Here is a 15,217-nt window from a genome sequence, read left to right as displayed (position 1 = left end):
AATAAAAAAGCCATTTTTTTTGCTTTACCACTCACTTGATTAATTTTGCACTTTTAAAAAATTGCTCCATGAGGAGCAAGACATATGAATGCAGAAAAAAATTTGTGTCATATTGTACATATATAAATAAAGTTAAAAAAAATTAACAACAAAATAAAAACAGCAAGCCTTCTTCCTAACTACAGTCAGTTTCTGAATGTTTGTTTTTTCTAAGACAGTATTTTTGCCAGTATTACATCACCTGCCTTGCATCTTCCTATTTTTATATCACAACAGCTACACAGTGTGACTTCCCATAATGACGTTTGAGTGTATACTCATTACATAACACTTTTTTTTTTACTTTATTCATAAAGAAGAAAAGAACAGGTTTATTAACTGCTTATTTTTAGTTTTAAAATACCCTTCAAGTAACAAATTGCTAAACTGACATTTAAAGGGAGTAATTAAGATGAAGATTCCAACATACATGAAAAAGAAATATAGTAACAGAAATATACATATGGTCCTAACTGGTTCTGATATGATTTTTAGGTTTGAATGTTTTGTAAATGTACTTGCTTAGTGATTATGAGTCTTATAAACAATGAATATAAAAGGTAAATTGTGTTAGATATTTTTCCATGTTGCTGTACTATTATAGAATATATTAATAAAAAGGATGAAGAAATGTCTTTAATTATTCCCTTTGATATTTCTTTTATTCTATACATAGATGGCTATTAACAAATTCAAAACATTGGCCAGGTTTGGTTTGATGCACATGATTGCAACTAATCTTTGCGTCTGGCTGCATGTGCTAGTTGCGGAGACTAAACATGAGATCATGACAATCATAAACCATAACAACACAGAGAAGTTTCCTTCTTTTGTGCTGCAGGTTAAAGGAGATTTTAGTAAGTACTTAAAAATTGTCATATTGTTAAAATGTATTTATAATACCATTTCTTCTGTTGCATTAAAGAATATGAAAATAATTTGACATGTTTCAAATTCTTGTATGAATAATATGTTATTGTAAAAAGTATATCTAGTATATATTGTATTTTTACACATCAATAATATTTGAAGTTCTCAAACACTTGAAATACACATCACAGTCAAAGAATGACTCTTGAACTTAGAATTACGGATGAGTGAGGACTTCATTGGCTTTTTTTTTGTAAAAATGTTTCTAAACTATTTTGCTCAACTTGTTTTTAAATCCAAGACTGTTGATTACAGGATTCCTAATAGAATGAGTTAAATAAAAAGTGTGAGCAAATATACCATCAATATTACAGTTAATCAACTAATGTTTCGTAGGGTTTCCTATGTATTTTACACAGAAAATGAATGATCTTACCCATTGTTTTTGTCAGTTATTTACTTTTGAGTTATTCAACATGATGCAATATGTGGATGTCACACAGAAGTTCCAGGCATCTAATCTTCTAAGCACAAGTATGAAGCCTAATCATTCTATTCATCATTTACAACTGAGTTTTGGTGGTTGGCAGTTAGAAAAATTCCAAACCTTATCAGTAGGACAAATGTTTTATAGAAAAGCTTGTGATAAAATATTTAGTGCACTCACTTTAAATAGTGTTTGATGCATATATATGTACACATATATTACTATTGGTGCTTAAAGAATTGTAATTTAAATTTATGTGCTGAATATAACCCTGTACAAATATTAAATGGGCAGTAATAACGCAGTACAGTGTGACAGTTTTAGAGATTTAATCTACAAAGTAGTGCAAAAGGAAGAGGGCGATGTTTCACAAAATTCTGTCTAAATCACCTGTAAAATTAATACAACCCTTTTTCTCAGCATCATTTTCAAATTAATATTTGTCAAACGTTTTTTCACGAGCTACTTCTCAAAACAACTGCTTGTGTTTGTGTAAGAGTAATCTTTATAAATATAACAATGCTCTCTATTGTATATCTATGTAAATACTTCGAAGAGTGTTGATAGATCTTCAAGAAAATTGGATCTATGCAAGGGTACATACAGCTTTTCAGTTTTTGTAAAAATTTTGCTGCTTTCATGGGCGTTTTTTACCACTACTTAACCTCCTCTGGATGGATTTTCGCCAAATTGTGTATGATTGTTTGTTTTTTTTGGAATTTCACACAAAGCTACTCGAGGGCTATCTGTGCTAGCCGTCCCTAATTTAGCAGTGTAAGACTAGAGGGAAGGCAGCTAGTCATCACCACCCACCGCCAACTCTTGGGCTACTCTTTTACCAACGAATAGTGGGATTGACTGTAACTTTATAACGCCCCCACGGCTGAAAGGGCGAGCATGTTTGGCGCGACCGGGATGCGAACCCGCGACCCTCAGTTTACGAGTCGCACGCCTTAATACGCTTGGCCATGCCGGGCATATTTTGTTTGAAGGTTCATTGGGTCCAAGCGAAGATACATGCAAATATACAGCATACGTTTTATATTTTGCAGTGTTTATAGGCGTTTTTTACAATTATATATCTATAAGAGAAGCGACCTCTCATGCGGTAGGATTACCTTTCATTAATCATGAATTTTCAAAGCTTCCGTCAAGCTAATAAATATTTGTTTTCGAAGTGAAATGTCAAAAACTAGCTTATGTATACCATGTATATTTTAAATATCGAATCATAAATAATTCACTACTAGTTAAACAAATTACATTATTACCAATTTAATAATTTCTAACACTGAATGTATTAAACTTTACAGTGCAAAGCAAAATTCTGTGAACTTTAGTTCAAATGTTACTGGTGAGTAACGAATAAAAAGGTTTATCCTGCAGCCACTAGTAGTAAAAAAATAAATCACAAAAATTAAGTTTTAGCTAAAGATCACAATCATGGATTTTTCTCAAACAGTACTTTACTTATTACTGGCACTATTATTTCCAAACATCAAATAGCGGCTTCCCCTAACTATTATATATGGCGTTTGAGTAAATTCTGCACTTAACAAGGGATTTTATTAAATTTTATTTTTACTTTTATCCTGTGAAACAACAACCAACTTTCACATCAATAATAATTACGTAAATATAAAACGAAAAGTGTTAATTCATGACAAAATGACATTTGTTGTATACTAATCAATTCAAATATAAATAAAAGATGAGTGAATACATTTGGACATAGTGAAGAGATGTATAACAAAAGATTGTTGGTGAGAAATTTGGTATATATATCTTTAAAGAGCAAGTTAGAGTAAAGAAAAAAAAAGAAACCATTAATAATAAAATTTCTGTAAAGAGCTTTCATACCACAATAGCTGTTGTTGTAATAAGTAGCTTATATAAATTGTGTTTCAGTTACTACTGTGTTTATTGCATCCCAACTAGCCTGAATAGTTCTATATTGGTTTCGTGCCCTCGGTAAAGAATATGGCAAATACAGTATTGTTGGAATACCATTGTTACACATTCTTTTAATTCATGAAAAGTGCTAAGGGGCTAGATATTGTTGTTGTTTTTATAAATAATAGCTTTAAAGTATTATGTGAAATATTAGGTTGTCCAGAAATAAATGTCGTTTTTGAACTGCGAAGTTTGGAAAAGTATAAACCAGTGCTGTAAAACATGCTTTAATCAAAGTAAGCACCATTTGCTTCAACAAACTTTTGTCAACGTGTAACGATGCTGTTTATGCCCTTGCTGTAAAAATCAGAGTTTCTATTGTCAATGCACTCCCTGAAAGCTTCTCCTGCAGCTGCCTGGTTTTGAAAGCGTTTATTGTTCAAAAATTTGTCAAAATACTTGAAAAATGAAAATCTCTAGGGGAATGGTTTAGGAACTAAGGTGAACGAAGCAGAACCTCGATTCCTTATTCGTTCCATTTTGGAACGTCATCCTTAACAGGTCTCATAACGCTGATTTTCTGTCAGCTCATGCAAAACCCACTTATACAACACTGTTTTGTGTTTCCAATCACACTCAGGTGGTTGGCAATGCTTGATTTACTTATGCCTAGCTTTCTGCAAGCTTACAAACTGTTGTGCGAGGGTCTGTCTCAACTGCTTCTCTTAATGTGTTTTCATCTAAGGATGGCTTCCTTCCACGACCTTCGTGGTCTTCAAGACTTTTATCTCAATGTTGAAACCTTTGGAACCAACGCTGAACTGTACGTTCAGTAACAAATCCATAGCCGAATGTCTGGTTGATGTTCCTTGTAGTTTTGGTAGCTTTTCATCCAGGTTTGAAGTCATAAAGGAAAATCAGACGAAAGTCTTTCTTTTCCATACTGCCTTGGGATTTGTGAAACTTGCTCTGAGTAAAGTTGAAACAGCAGACAATTAAGGCACCTTGTAAGCTACAAACGTTGGATTAAACCAACCAACCAACGATAAGTTACCCAGTATTCAACTTCTAAATGTCATCGTGAAAATTCCGACATTTATTTCTGGACAACCTAATATAATCACGCGTAGCCAGCTTGTAAAAGGCGTTCACACCAAAACATAAACTCAGTATAATAACATGTATTAATATCAGTTATATTGTTTTGGAACTTATGGAAATTTTGCTCTCAAAAACAAATGTTTCATATACTATACAGCTGACGATCATCATGAATTGAAAGAAGAACAGAGTAATCACTTGGCTGTGAATGGACATCAAAACTTTAACCATCATAGTGTTGAAAAATTGCTCGAACACGGAATATACATAAGTCATGAGTGTCGCCGATCTAATATTATGGGTGAACTTGTGCAGGACGCTAGCCCATTTCTTTTTCCTTGTACAATCGAATACAGTTTGATCTGTGCTGCTATATTATATGTTATGTGGAAAAACATCGGGAAAAACACGGTTAACGTGGAAAATACCAGTAATGGCTCATATTCTTCTCGGCATCGCCACCATTATACTGTGGACTGCACGAAGGCTAACAAGGGCCTCTTCACTGGCATTATTATCCTGGTTTTAGCCATCATCAGCTTAATTCTATTTTTTGTCCTCATCAACAAAGAATTCTACAAGAATTTAGCAGTCATGGAAGCTCATATCTTCGAACTTGCTCTGTATATTTTGACGTCACTCGTGGTGGTTATAGCATTTATACAAATAAGAGAGCTAAGATACAATCCTTACAGGAATATTGAGCTGGATAACATATTGCTAATTGTAGCTCAGAGTGGACTTTATATATTCACCATGTTCAGTATTATTGGTGGTCATTTCACAATGGATAACAACACAGTGTTGGTTTTGTTAACAGCAATAGCGTGCCTCATCCAAGCCACGCTACAGACAATTTTTATTCTAGATACTTCCCGACGCTATTGTAAGAATAGTGACCAGATGAGAAGGAAGCCTGGCCGGGAGATGGTCACCTTCCTTCTGGTTTGCAACTTTGCCATGTGGTCTATAAACACTTTAGAAACTCGTAGAGCTGATTCCAATCCTGTTCAGATGCATTTCTACGGCTTCTGGGCCTGGACAATCATCACTCATGTGACCACTCCGTTAACAATTTTCTTCCGATTTCATTCCACTGTCTGTTTATGTGATATCTGGAAACGTTGTTACAAAGTAAGGTCTGAATTGATATAAGTATTATGGTAAAACCGAGAAATTTACAGGTGAAAATACTAAAGTTTGAAATTAAATAATTAATACGAAGTTGAGTTCATCCTGGTGATTTTGAAATATAGATTAGGTTTGAAATGAAGTATTTGCACTTCGAAAAGTACCAACAGAAAAAAATTTTTAGTCGTTTTTTAGTAGCAAATGTAATCCAAGTAATGATGGATGTAAGTGCCATTGCACACCCTTTTTGATGTAATTACTAAGTGTTATAGTGTTTATGTGTATATTGTCCTTCCGTCCGGATGTGTCTTTATGTGTAACTTAATTTTTTAAGAATTTACCAATAGTCTAAAATATACTTTTTTTTCTGATCGTACAAAAACTCATACACGTAGGCACTTACTTTTCAAAGTTTTAATACTGTAAATAATATAAAATTTTGTTTATATCATGTATTTCTTGTTTATTTAAATATATGCTTTTAAATTCTTATACCAACTATTAACACAGTATTTCAACATGAAATGATCACATGTATGTTTAGTTTATTTCTTTTGTGAATAAGATAGATGTTGTTGTTTTGAATTAAGCACAAAGCTATACGATGGGCTATCTGTGCTCTGCGCATCACGGGGAGCGAAACCCGGTTTTTAGCGTTGTAAGTCTGCAGACATACCGCTGAGCCACTGGGGGGCGAATAAGATAGAAACCAGAAGAATATGTTGCCGTTTACTTCAGATTACATGTTATTTTATAAAGTGTACTATTCATTTTCTATTCTCTATAAACTCAAAAATCAAGAAAAGTAATTATAGAATACAGAATATACTAAGAAATATTACTTAGGCCTATCGACTTAAAAGAAAGGTAGCGTGATTCACTAGCTTATTCTTTGTACTTGTAATCGGAGTTTGAGAAATTATCGCAACATGTTATTGTGACCTTGAATAAGACTGTACTCCGATTCTTTCAATCTACCCAGATCTATAATGGATACCAAGGTCAAGTAGGGGTTAATCTGTAATGGATGGCATGATTGGCATCCCATCCAGATTGAATGTGTTGCCAATCTCATCAGTACATTACATTCAAACTGGAATTCGTCGTCAGTTCGGCGAAGGATGAATTTAATTGTTACTATCGATTTAAGTTTGTATCTCTTCCCCACCCCCAAGCACACACACGTTGTTGTATTGCCCACAGTATTAAAAAATAAAAGTTTATTATAAAACACAATTACGGTTTATTGATGGTATAAAACATCATAAAAGAGAACTGTTGCCTGATATTTTATAAAATGATTCACCTGGAGTGTAAAGGATAGTAAAAGTGTTGTAAAAACTTTACTTAGTGTTATAAAATAAACTAGGCCCACTATGATTCTTTACGTGGAAACCGAAACGAACGAGAAAAAATATCCCGAAATATCCTGTAACATATTGTACCCACGTAACAAAAAAAAAAAAAAAGAGAAAACGTAAAATGACAAAAAGCATATCCATCTCCTTGTTCTGCGTATTGACAAAATAGAAACTAAACAGTACGGCAAAAGCTCGTACGGAAATAGAAAAATTTAAAAATAATCCTGTAATATTTAAAAAGAGTCATTTAAAATATGATAATCCTGATAAGTGATTGTATTGAAATTACTTCAAAAACGGGCAACGAAAAAATAGAAAATTTCTTCATTTGTCCTTTCGTGTGTGGTTGCTTATGCTATTATTTCTTCAGATGTTTAGTATTGAAAACCTTACATAAATCAGATTTATCTTTGATATCAGCTATAATGAACTGAAAGTTTTGTATTTTTATTTCCAATATTGGAAAAGATTGTACGTTTTTTGTACAATGCAGGCAGCCATTTCCACACGTGTACGAGGGCTGTTCAAAAAATACGCGGACTGACGTCATAAAACAAAATGTACTTTATTTAGAAGTTATAGGTCTAGGACCCCTTCAAAGTACTCTCCTCCCCAACGCACATACTTATCCCAACGGTGTTTCCACTTGTTGAAACAGTCCTGGTACGCTTCTTTTGTAATGTCCTCCAGTTCCTTCGTCGCATTTGCCTTAATCTCGGGAATCGTCTCAAATCTTCTTCCTTTCAAGGGTCTTTTGAGTTTGGGGAACAAGAAAAAATCGTAAGGAGCAAGGTCAGGTGAGTAGGGGGGGTGGGGAAGAACAGTGATCGAGTGTTTGGCCAAAAACTCACGAGTTCTGAGGCACAAATTTCGCAGCAACGCGGTGCATCTTCAATTTTTCGGTCAAAATCTCGTAACAAGACCCACCTGATATCCCACCCTCTTCAGCAAGCTCCCTGACAGTCAGACGTCGATTTGCCCGCACCAGGGTGTTGATTTTGTCGACCTGATCTGTGCGAACCTAGCGACACCAAGCGGATTCCCCTGGAACCAACTGGAGCCGCGCAATTCAAACAGTCCGCGTATTTTTTGAACAGACCTCGTATAACTTATTTTAAGAAATATTAATTATTTCTTATTCTTTGTATGGCTAGATATTTAGCTTTAAGAATAATCATACTATATGTGTATAAACATATTTTCATGTAAATTTCTGTTCAATTGCTATAAACATATATATATTTACTATTAAAGTCCCACCCGTATCTTTATATACCTAGCTGTTTGTTTATCTGTTCGTTAAATACGGAGATGTGTATGAAACTCACTTAAAACTTATTTCAGTTGCTTTCGATCATTTCATTTGTTTGTGAATACATATTAAGTACACACATCAATGTTCATGAAGTCTATAATTAACAGAATTGCTATTCTTTGTCGCTTCGATTTCTTTTGTTTTTTAGCCATAGCAAAATTAATAATATTCATGCACTAAAATGTACAAGTAATAGGTTATCAAATGTGATGAAATGTAACATCAGTGCCTAGTTCATTTTTGGAGCACAATTTTCAAAACAGGTATGGAAAATAAACGATTTTTACACATTCTTAAGTATTGGATATTTTTAAAGTAAAGGATATGACATCCTTGGTTGTGCTCAGATGTTAGATGTGCTGTGAATAATGTTGTATGTAAATATATCTTAATTTTAATGAGAAAATATAGCATAAACGATTTTTAAAAGATTTTAACCATTTGTCGAACTATGTGAAAGTACAACATGTAGATTAGTGAGGTGTGATGTTTTATTATTGTGTATAGATTATTTGAACTTAAAGAGTTTGTACGTTTGTATTTACAACTTGATATCTAAATAAACCACATTATATACATATATATATATATATGAGCAATGTTTCTTTATTCTCTGTACTTTACGCTTCATGAACTTTTTGTTTATATTGCAGGTGTATATTTCATATTTGTTATTGCAATTTATATAAATTCTTAAATACTATTTAATGTGATTCGACTTATTTAAGCTTCAATCCATATATTGGATAATACTTGACATAAAAGCTTTACTTCAAAAAGCTATTACACTGAAAGTAATATAGCATTTTAATCCAAGAATATATATTAAACAAATGTATCAAAATCAAAATTTATCAACCGAATTGGTCGTCACATGAACTCGTGTCTTAATTTTTAAGAGTAAGTAACCAGTAAAAGAAGAAAAAAACAAGAAGTCAAAGCCTTGCAAATTTAAAAACAAATGTGAATGTATATGGGTGTTTTTCTTATAGCAAAGCCACATCAGACTATCGGCGGAGTCCACCAAGGTGGAATCGAACCTCTGATTTTAGTGTTGTAAATCCCTAGACTTACCGTTGTGCCAGCGTGGGACAAATGCGACTAAGTTTCGAGTTACTAGCTGTGATATGAATTTCTTTTGAAACAAACTGTAATACTAAGTATTTTCATTTTCACATATTGATGACATATACTTGTCTTTTTTTATCAGTTACTCGCAGTTACGAAAATAACTATAAGTCTAACATAAAGATAGAGAATTTACTGTTATATTTTTAATAATAACCACTCAAGTAATATAAAATTAAACGGTTTTTACAGATAACATTTTGTCGTTATTACGATAAGTCTAATAAAAAAAGAACTGCCGTTAAGAAACTAATTTTCAAAGTTGACTCTGGTAAAACTACTTTCCTGTAACACGTGTTTCATTTCTGAATGTATCACTGGAAATAATTCAGATTAATACGTGAGCGAAAAGTCTGTAAAGATGCCAAAATTAGTAAGTGCTCTATGTTGATAAAAGTTTGTGGGTTTGTCTTTGAATTTCAGTAGGAATATTTTGCAGAAGAAAATCATTTTAATAAGCCTTCTTTAATTTCCGTGAAATTTGAACATGATTTTAAAATGTTGCTCAATAAACAATAAAGCTAAATGTTGTTGTTTTTTTCTTAAAATCTATTTTAATAATTAAACTTTTGATGGCTCTTGCACAAGTTATACACATTGATTTCGGATACAATATTTATGGACAAAATCGTGCGAAGATACTCGGTGTCGAGCTGTTGTACAAAAGAAGCTAACTCAGCTATTATATACATCAGTAAACTAATAAAAATTTGTTATTGCATCTCACAGATAAAATGCATTACGGCCATAAGGCTTTAGATGTAAGAAATAAATGTCAGTAGTGTGTTATAGTTAAGGCCATCCATCTCTTAATTGTAGTTATATCATCGGTAGTTTGAATATATTTGTTAAGTTGCATTTAGCGACTTTGTTTTATATTCAGTGACAAGTGTGGAGTACATTGCAAACATATTTCAGAATATTGTATGGTGTGTAGGTAAAACTGTATTTCTTCAAATTTGATTCATAAAATTCTACTACTGGAGAATAAGTTGTTGTTATGTTTGGTTGTTTCTTGAAATTCGCTTAAAGCTGCACGAGAGTTATCTGAGCTAGACGTCCTTAATTTAGCAGAGCTACACGAGGGCTACCCGCTCTAGCCGTCCCTAATTTTACAGTGTAAGACTAGAGAGAAGGTAGCTAGTCATCACCACCCACGTTCAACTCTTGAGCTACAAGTTTACCAACGAATAGTGGGATTGACTGTGACATTATAATTCTCCCACGGCTGAAAGGGCGAGCATGTTTGGTGTGACGGTGATTCGACCCCGCAACACTCGGATTGTGAGTCGAGTGTTTTAACCATCTGGCCATGCCGGGCTGAAATACGTTGTGTTTAAATATGCTTACAGGATTAAAGCTGAGGAAAAACAGTAAGATATATCTGTGTTAGAAAGGTTATTCACTTCTAAATAACATGTTAAAATATTAGAAAAAAAAACGTTGAAAAGTATCTGTATCAAGTAAGTTATTCTGTTCTAAGTGTCACGTTTAAATACAGGCATAATTTTTTATGAATCGATAGCTAAGTATATTACACTTCGGAAAGTTTATAAAATATAAACTAATCTGTTCGTTAGCTATAAAAGAGTATTTAAATTAAATAAACAACGTAATTATCAAACGCGGCAAAACACTCAAATTAAATTTTAAAAAATTGTGAACTGCAACCAAATTTTTAAATCTGAACGATCCATATATTTGAATATATTCGGATATTAAAAACACAAGAATAATTTTGTCAATAACTTTTTTCCAGTTGAAGTAATAAAAACCACACATCGTTGTTCGTTTATCAGTGTTGCTAGGTAAACACAAAACGCTAACGAACCAATTTAATAACCTTTTAGTTTCGTTATAATCCTAAAGTTAAGAGAATGTAAAAACAAATTATAGATGGTTAAGGGCATAAATTGTTGCCCCCCGCTAGTACAGCGGTAAGTCTACGGATTTATAATGCTTAAAATCAGGCGTTTGATCCCCCTCGGTGGGCTGAGCAAATAGCCCGATGTGGCTTTTGCTCCAACAAAACACTCGCGTAAATTGTTTTTGATTAACTTATTGCTTTATTAATTAAATAAAATGTTTTTTTTTTAGGAATCAGTGCGATGAAATCTATGGTTAATTATATATGTTTATTGAAAAGAAAGAACAGAAGGAATTTAACTTCATCTTTTTATGACGATCATTAAAAATGCAAGTTTATGTATGCTTTCTTGGTTATGTGTGCGTAACTAAATTTTTAAGTGGAACGAGAAAACAAAATATACTCGGCGTTTATTTGCTGCTTCTTAATATAATGTTCAGATATTACTATGCAGTCTGAAACGTTATTCTTAATATAATGTCGACATTCTACTGTACAATCCGGAACTTCAACCTCAAATTCTTCGTGAGGTTACATACAACCGTGAAAATGGAGGTTTTCAGAACAATGAGGTCAATGAAGCGTTAAGAAAGCTCGCTCTCCACAATTTTTGGGGCCATCGGTCACGCTTTGTGAGGTTCAAGATTACCTGAAAAAAAACTAATTTGACTAGTGGTTCCAGTTTACTCACGATTACCTATTCGACTGACAAAACAGTTCCCGATCTAAATAATCTAGTAGGTTAGTGATACTAAGACACAATTCAGGAACTTTGGTTTGAGGGTGTTTGGGTAGTTGTCCATTCTCATTCACAGTAGCCATTGGCTTAGAAATAACTTTAAGCTCAGCATTTATGGTTGACGTATTTCTTCAGTAAAGCGATTAATAAATACTTATGTGTTCCTTGAGTGACTGGTCAGTAGATTTTATGCTATCTACACATATGCTAAGTTTAAACAAGAACTTGGATGCATTACCAATGGATACACCACTATCAGCGTAGTGAATCCGAAAATTCAAAGTTTTAAAAAACATACTCGGTTATAGCTGAATTTGAGGAAAAGCTATTAAGGTAAACATTCTTTCTGTTATTCGTTTTTGTTTTCAACATTTTCCAACCCAGTGAAAATAACTTACTGAAAAAAATATATCGGTGTTTTCGTTTAGTGATAAATACGTAAGAGTAAATTTATTCTCGTTATGTACATCTTGTATAATCCTTTAGTTTATGATCAACACGTCATTTAGAGTTATTTGGTTTTCATGGTATTGTTTTAAAACTCTCACGATTTAAGTTTTATTATATTTTAATATTTTATTGCATTTCAATTCTTACAGTCAGGTAAATTTTCATAGCAATTTTATTATTATATTTCTGAATATGATTAAGACAAATCAGATAATTATCCGTTAAATAGTAAAACGATTATGCAGCTGTACGCTTCGAAAGTTAAACTAAGAAAAGAGGCTATTTTTATTTCCACATGTGTTACCAAACGGATATGTTATTTGAACCTTTTAGTTGAAGTTTTAACTAAGTTTCAGTACATATTAACTACGCGAAGATTGGTCGTATAACACAAACAAACTTAAATATAAAATGAAGAGAAACAGTGACTAATAAAAGTTACTGTTGATTTGTAAAATATGTAATAAGCGTACGTGAAAAATTATTGATAAATAAGTAGAGGTAACTGAAATATATTACTGTTTTGTAAATAGTAAATCAACAAAAATTCCACCCTAAACATAAGGTAATTCCGAGTTCTGGTGATGAAATTGTTAAGCGTGTATCCCACGAACAACGAAGATCCGACAAAATAGCAGAATGGAAAATATACGTAAAAAATAAACAAAAAGTCTTGAAAGGTATCAAATAATTATGATATTTTTTCTTTGTTTTACAGATTAAAGACTGTTATCTTTCAAATTTGGATCATTAATTTCTTTTGGCTAATGATCGACTTTTAAAATAATATTAGCTGAAAGCCTAATTTGAAGAAATATTAATGGATAAAAAGACAAGTCAGTCAAACTATACTCACAGCTTATGTTTTATTGAAAAAGACAAGTCAGTCAAACTATACTCACAGCTTATGTTTTATTGAAAAAGACAAGTCAGTCAAACTATACTCACAGCTCATGTTTTATTGAAAAAGACAAGTCAGTCAAACTATACTCACAGCTTATGTTTTATTGAAAAAGACAAGTCAGTCAAACTACACTCACAGCTTATGTTTTATTGAAAAAGACAAGTCAGTCAAACTATACTCACAGCTTATGTTTTATTGAAAAAGACAAGTCAGTCAAACTATACTCACAGCTTATGTTTTATTGCGTTTTTCTTTTTTCTAATAAATTGTTTTAAAACACATTCTAATGAAAATGAATATTTAACACGTTTACGCTTAAAGTAATATATCCCTATCAATAATGTATTAGAAATTTCTATTGAATTATCCAATTTTATTATAGTTTATTTAACCTAGAAATTTACAAATCTTTCCTCATAATAAACAACAAACTAAATATTTTCTTATCTTCATATTGATACAGTATCGGCACGTGAAGTATGAATGTTTCGCAGATATACAACGAATGGTTACTCTTCACTGTGTAAAATATTTGGCACAGTTGATTTTCATGTAACTTAATAAAAGTTTTTTTTTTATTTTGCATCCTAATGACGACGTATGATATTAGAATAAGGTACGTTATGATTATACAGCGATACGATACTCATATCGTTTCGTGAAGCCGTGATACGATCATATCGATACATTGTCCGATATTATACGATTTATGTATTTTCACGAAATTTGTCAAGCTTTCAGTAACCATTAAAAGTCTTTTGTACAGAGAAAAAACTGAATTTCCAATAAAGCATTTTTGCTAAAAATTAATGTTTTAATATAAGGTTAAAGTAGTGACTGTTTCGAGTGTAAAGCGATTTTCATGTTAACATTAAAAATAATTTTCTTCATCTAAAAATTAAACTTATGTATGTAATCTCTAAAACCTCCGAAATAAATTTCCAACCATTCTTCCGATGAATTTTCGTATTTTATCTGTTATATTCACTTCTCTAAGTTAATGCGAAGTCGGTCAGTTTGACCAGTCTTGTAAGCACCATAAAAATACAAAATAAATAAAATATATATGCAAAAACGGCTCGTTTGGGTTGAGAAAATATTTTACGTAGAAGAGCGAACAATGTTTCGACCTTCTTCGGTCATCGTCAGGGGGTTGTGTAACTGAGTGTTGGAATGTAGAAGGCGGTGTTAGATGTTTGAATATATAATTTTATATTATTTATTTTATTATATTTAATATAGGTATAAAGGCGTTCCTTTATATTGGTTTATTTTGGGTTTGAGTTGTTGTATAAGTAAGGCTTCTTTAATTTTGCGTTTGTTTATGTTTGTTTCTTTATTTAGTATTTGAGTGTTTTCTATGGTTATGTTGTGTTTATTTGACTTGCAGTGTTCGAAAACGTGTGATGGTGACTTTTTATGTTCTTTGAATATGGTTTCCATTTTTCTACTTGTTTCTCCAATATAGAAGTCGTGGCAGTTATCACATTGTATCTTATAAATAAATAATGTTGGTGTGGTGTTTGTCAGTGTAGTTTTTACATAGTATAGACCTCAAATACTAAATAAAGAAACAAACATAAACAAACGCAAAATTAAAGAAGCCTTACTTATACAACAACTTAAATCCAAAATAAATCAATATAAAGGAACGCCTTTATACCTATATTAAATATAATAAAATAAAATTATATATTCAAACATCTAACACCGCCCTCTACATTCCGACACTCAGTTACACAATCCCCTTCCAAACATGTGGTCATCTTCCGATCAGCTACTTGTTTCTTTCTTTGTGAACCTGACGATGACCGAAGTAGGTCGAAACGTTGTTCGCTCTTCTACGTAAAATATTTTCTCAACCCAAACGAGCCGTTTTTGCATATATATTTCTCTACAAGTGGGTTTTCTCGACGTCACTAAAAATAAATA

At 32.3% G+C, this 15,217-nt stretch overlaps 2 protein-coding genes across 7 annotated transcripts in view; one reads left to right on the top strand and one right to left on the bottom strand.

Moving 5' to 3' along the window:
* Window positions 1–6,997, top strand: part of LOC143240129 (proton channel OtopLc-like) — a 67,214-nt gene extending 60,217 nt beyond the window's left edge. For all 3 annotated transcript variants that reach the window (XM_076482058.1, XM_076482061.1, XM_076482060.1), the window contains exons 7-8: window positions 716–896; window positions 4,548–6,997. In XM_076482058.1, the coding sequence (XP_076338173.1) occupies window positions 716–896; window positions 4,548–5,545 (1,179 nt within the window). In that variant the 3' untranslated portion in view covers window positions 5,546–6,997. The remainder of the gene's footprint in view (window positions 1–715; window positions 897–4,547) is intronic.
* Window positions 1–15,217, bottom strand: part of LOC143240132 (uncharacterized) — a 134,522-nt gene that overhangs the window by 82,284 nt on the left and 37,021 nt on the right. The gene's annotated exons all lie outside the window — the stretch shown is intronic.

Source organism: Tachypleus tridentatus, chromosome 13 (assembly GCF_004210375.1).
Source record: "Tachypleus tridentatus isolate NWPU-2018 chromosome 13, ASM421037v1, whole genome shotgun sequence".
Classification (NCBI taxonomy): domain Eukaryota; kingdom Metazoa; phylum Arthropoda; class Merostomata; order Xiphosura; family Limulidae; genus Tachypleus; species Tachypleus tridentatus.
This window is presented reverse-complemented; position numbering and strand designations above follow the sequence as displayed.